The 5,000-nt window shown below is 48.2% G+C and overlaps 2 protein-coding genes across 2 annotated transcripts in view; one reads left to right on the top strand and one right to left on the bottom strand.

Moving 5' to 3' along the window:
* ncf4 (neutrophil cytosolic factor 4) overlaps nt 1-5,000 on the bottom strand; it is a 27,786-nt gene that overhangs the window by 10,641 nt on the left and 12,145 nt on the right. Inside the window, exon 7 of the mRNA XM_058382068.1 lies at nt 2,381-2,479. Within this exon, the coding sequence (XP_058238051.1) occupies nt 2,381-2,479 (99 nt within the window). The remainder of the gene's footprint in view (nt 1-2,380; nt 2,480-5,000) is intronic.
* pvalb7 (parvalbumin 7) overlaps nt 2,438-5,000 on the top strand; it is a 30,117-nt gene continuing 27,554 nt past the window's right edge. Inside the window, exon 1 of the mRNA XM_058382069.1 lies at nt 2,438-2,580. The gene's annotated coding sequence lies outside the window, so the exon portion shown is untranslated. The remainder of the gene's footprint in view (nt 2,581-5,000) is intronic.

The following is a 5,000-nucleotide window of genomic DNA, read 5'->3' as shown; positions in this document are numbered from 1 at the left end:
CTCACTGGGCATCACTGTAGGAGATGTTTACTATCTCTTCTGAAAGAGAATTGCGTGGGGAATGTTAGCAGTTCAGGGTGGTGGTGGTGTAATGGTGTGGGGAATGTTAGCAGTTCAGGGTGGTGGTGGTGGTGGTGGTGTAATGGTGTGGGGAATGTTAGCAGTTCAGGGTGGTGGTGGTGTGGGGAATGTTGGCAGTTCAGGGTGAGGTTGGTGGTGTAATGGTGTGGGGAATGTTAGCAGATCAGGGTGGTGGTGGTGGTGTAATGGTGTGGGGAATGTTAGCAGTTCAGGGTGGTGGTGTAATGGTGTGGGGAATGTTAGCAGTTCAGGGTGGTGGTGGTGGTGGTGTGGGGAATGTTAGCAGTTCAGGGTGGTGGTGTAATGGTGTGGGGAATGTTAGCAGTTCAGGGTGGTGGTGTAATGGTGTGGGGAATGTTAGCAGATCAGGGTGGTGGTGGTGGTGGTGGTGTAATGGTGTGGGGAATGTTAGCAGTTCAGGGTGGTGGTGGTGGTGGTGGTGTAATGGTGTGGGGAATGTTAGCAGTTCAGGGTGGTGGTGTAATGGTGTGGGGAATGTTAGCAGTTCAGGGTGGTGGTGTAATGGTGTGGGGAATGTTAGCAGTTCAGGGTGGTGGTGGTGGTGGTGTAATGGTGTGGGGAATGTTAGCAGTTCAGGGTGGTGGTGTAATGGTGTGGGGAATGTTAGCAGTTCAGGGTGGTGGTGGTGGTGGTGGTGTAATGGTGTGGGGAATGTTAGCAGTTCAGGGTGGTGGTGGTGTGGGGAATGTTAGCAGTTCAGGGTGGTGGTGGTGGTGTAATGGTGTGGGGAATGTTAGCAGATCAGGGTGGTGGTGGTGGTGTAATGGTGTGGGGAATGTTAGCAGTTCAGGGTGGTGGTGTAATGGTGTGGGGAATGTTAGCAGTTCAGGGTGGTGGTGTAATGGTGTGGGGAATGTTAGCAGATCAGGGTGGTGGTGGTGGTGGTGTAATGGTGTGGGGAATGTTAGCAGTTCAGGGTGGTGGTGGTGGTGTAATGGTGTGGGGAATGTTAGCAGATCAGGGTGGTGGTGGTGGTGTAATGGTGTGGGGAATGTTAGCAGATCAGGGTGGTGGTGGTGGTGGTGGTGGTATAATGGTGTGAGCTGTACAGTACAGTGTAAATACCTCAGCCTGTGTGAATACACCGACAGTTTTCCCGTCTCATACTGGTTTAATTCCCCGTCTCATACTGGTTTAATTCCCCGTCTCATACTGGTTTAATTCCCTGTCTCATACTGGTTTAATTCCCCGTCTCATACTGGTTTAGTTCCCCGTCTCATACTGGTTTAATTCCCCGTCTCATACTGGTTTAATTCCCCGTCTCATACTGGTTTAATTCCCCGTCTCATACTGGTTTAATTCCCCGTCTCATACTGGTTTAATTCCCCGTCTCATACTGGTTTAATTCCCCGTCTCATACTGGTTTAATTCCCCGTCTCATACTGGTTTAATTCAAGCATAGAAATGCACCATGTCTCAAACTAGTCCCTGAACATAGCCTTGTATCTCATACAGCAGCTTTGGGATGTGGTAGAATGGGAGCTTCACAGCTGGAATCAGCAGGAATGATGTGACACGCTCAAATCAACATGGACCAGAGTCCTCCATCGTATGATTTGAAAGATTCGGGAAGGTGTAGATAGTTTTTACAGCTTACAGGAGGCTCAGGGGTATCATTCAGGGGGTATTATGGGCAGTTGTAGTGAGCTCTCCTGCAGAACTGGGGATATTTTGAGGACCTGAAGGATGTGGTGTATGAGAACGCTGCGGTTTCGGCGCTCTGTAGACACTGTGTTCTCAGGTAGAGTTTGAAGTTCTGTTACTACGAGCCTCTTCCAGTTTTATTTTGAACTCCGTGTTCCTGACTCTCTGGAGCTTCAACAAAGATCTATTTTTATTTTCTGAAATTGCAGAAGTAGTTTTAACTGTGTGGTGGATATGCCCACTACACACTCCCACACCAAACACCTGCGCACTCGTCCTCTCCGCTCCCTCGCTTTCTCTCTCCGTCCCTCCTGCGTGTGCGTATCCGTGACTCTCTCTCTCTCTCTGCTGTCTAGCCTCGCCACCACTTTTCCTCTGTTTCGCACTCTCAATCTTCTCTCTCTCTCTCTCTCTCCATCTTATCTCTCTCTCTTTCTCTCTCTCTCTCTCTCTCTCCTCGTGTAGTTTTCCCTCTCACGTTCACGGACGCTCTCTCGCTCTCTCTCCCACCCTTCCCAACAAACTCTCCTCCCTTCCCCTCCCTCTCTCTCTTCATCCTCAGCTCTCACTCTCTCTCTCCATCCCTCACTCTCTCTTTCTCCGTCCCTCTTTCGCTCTCTCTCCTTCAGCTCACCTCCAGCCAGTCATCGTTGACTCTGCGCAGGAGAAAGATCACGTCTCCGGTCTTCAGGCTCAGCTCCAGGCGCCCGTTCCCACTGAAGTCAAACAGGGCCTGAACACACACACACACACAAACACACACACACACAGAGACACACAGAGATATTATATATACCCAAGCACCAAGAGGACAGCATTGTGAGGACACACGAGGTAGGGCGGCAATCTTCTTCCAACTTTCTGAGTGACCTAGTGAGTGAGTGAGTGTGTGAAGGAGTGAGTGTGTGTGTGAAGGAGTGAGTGAGTGTGTGTGTGAAGGAGTGAGTGAGTGTGTGTGTGAAGGAGTGAGTGAGTGTTTGTGTGAAGGAGTGAGTGAGTGTGTGTGTGAAGGAGTGAGTGAGTGAGTGTGTGAAGGAGTGAGTGAGTGAGTGTGTGAAGGAGTGAGTGAGTGTGTGTGTGAAGGAGTGAGTGAGTGTGTGTGTGAAGGAGTGAGTGAGTGTGTGTGTGAAGGAGTGAGTGAGTGAGTGAAGGTGTGAGTGAGTGTGTGTGTGAAGGAGTGAGTGAGTGAGTGTGTGAAGGAGTGAGTGAGTGAGTGTGTGAAGGAGTGAGTGAGTGTGTGTGTGAAGGAGTGAGTGAGTGAGTGTGTGAAGGAGTGAGTGAGTGTGTGTGTGAAGGAGTGAGTGAGTGAGTGAGTGATTGAGTGAGTGAGTGAGTGTGTGAAGGAGTGAGTGAGTGAGTGTGTGAAGGAGTGAGTGAGTGTGTGTGTGAAGGATTGAGTGAGTGAGTGATTGAGTGAGTGAGTGAAGGTGTGTGTGTGTGTGTGTGTGAAGCAGTGAGTGAGTGAAGGTGTGTGAGTGTGTGTGTGTGAAGCAGTGAGTGAGTGAAGGTGTGAGTGAGTGTGTGTGAAGGAGTGAGTAAGTGTGTGTGTGAAGGAGTGAGTAAGTGTGTGTGTGAAGGAGTGAGTGAATGGAGTGAAATAGTGAAAATAAATGAGATGAAAGACAAAAGAGTAGATATTGAGTGTGTTTAACTTGTGCCTGCAAATCTACTGGTCTACCTCATGCAACCTCATGCAAACTGTGTGTGTGTGTGTGTGTGTGTGTGTGTGTGTGTGTGTGTGTGTGTGTGTGTGTGGACAGATAGCGAAACAGAGAGAGACTCCTGCAAGGGAGTAAAGAGCTTCTTCTGACACTTGTGTGTGTGTGTTTGGCTTTAATGTGCATTAAGACTCAACACGGGTAAATCAATACCCACACACACATTTTACACACACACACGCTGCTTTTCAGCTTATAGCTCTCTCACTATACACTCTCTTTACACTTTTATTCTCTCTCTCTCTCTCTCTCTCTCTCTCTCTCTCTCTCTCACACACACACTCTTATAATCAAAGCAAAAATGAAATATGACAAGTGTGTGTGTGTGTGAGAGAGAGAGAGAGAGAGAGAGAGAGAGAATAAAAGTGTATCGTAAAGAGGCTCTATAGTGACAGTTTTAAGCACAGCAAAGCTGAAACCCAGCATGTGTGTGTGTGTGTGTGTGTGTGTGTGTACAGAAGATTTGTTGCTTTGTTTGCCAGAGTGGGAGTGAGTAGGTGAGACACTGTAACATGCTATCAGCTAATTATGTATTGGCAATTAAACTCTTTTTGTTTGTGTGTGTGTGTGTTTGTGTGTGTGTGTGTGTGTGTGTATCCTTGTGGGCAGTACTCGTATGGAGACATGGTGACGGTGTTAAAAGCTCGTGCTCTGTTCATTAGAGCGAAGGCGTGCAACACACACCTCCGTATTACCCGACTGTGTTACACAACTCCGCAACACACGGCTCGATGTTACACAACTCAGGCTTGCGCTTCTCCGCAACACACAGCGCGGTGTTGTACAACTCTGCAACACACAAGACTGCAGTGACTCTGCAGTTCATTACCGCCAACGAATCCAGTGGACCTGCACCGGTTTGTAGCCTTGTTAACTGGTGGAGATGGGATAAGACTGGGGTCCGGTTTAGGTGTGGAAGCAGAAACATCCAGAACCTCACAGCTTCGAGTGTTGGAATGTCTTTATAAACACAACTCTGCACTCTGATTGGTCGGAAGATGTGAATGCTCTGGTAATATACGTTGCTGTTTCCATAGTAACAACAGCCACGACACGTTGACGCGTGTTTCAACAACGAGAGATTCTTACACACTAAAAACAAAAGCGGTTTTCCGACGCCGAACAAACTCCGCAGAAACCTCGCTAGCTACCGCGGCTAATTAACGCACGTCACATTAGCTAACGTTATAAAGCAGAAGTCTAGCAGCTGAAGCCCATGAGATTCAACAGAAACAGAACCAAGTTCGGACTGATTAAAACTCAATATGTTTTTCATTCTGATAAACAGGAAGTTGCTCTTTTGCTAGCAGCGACCGCGCAACTGAGCCTAAGGTTTGCTTCACACGTTGCGTCTGGTGAAACTTCTCGCTAATGTTACATTAAATGCAGATCTGTAAATGTTGTTTGTCGACTTGTGTGTGTGTGTGTGGGGGGGGGGGGTTCAGTCCGGAGCCTCGCCCTTTTAGCTGCAGTGCTTATTTATTTGCAGAGAGCGAGTGAGTATTTTAAGACGCATCGATCAGAGATTAGCATATA

Source organism: Hemibagrus wyckioides, linkage group LG27 (genome assembly GCF_019097595.1).
Source record: "Hemibagrus wyckioides isolate EC202008001 linkage group LG27, SWU_Hwy_1.0, whole genome shotgun sequence".
NCBI lineage: Eukaryota > Metazoa > Chordata > Actinopteri > Siluriformes > Bagridae > Hemibagrus > Hemibagrus wyckioides.
Note: the sequence above shows the minus strand (reverse complement) of the source record. Positions and strands in the feature narration are given on the sequence as shown.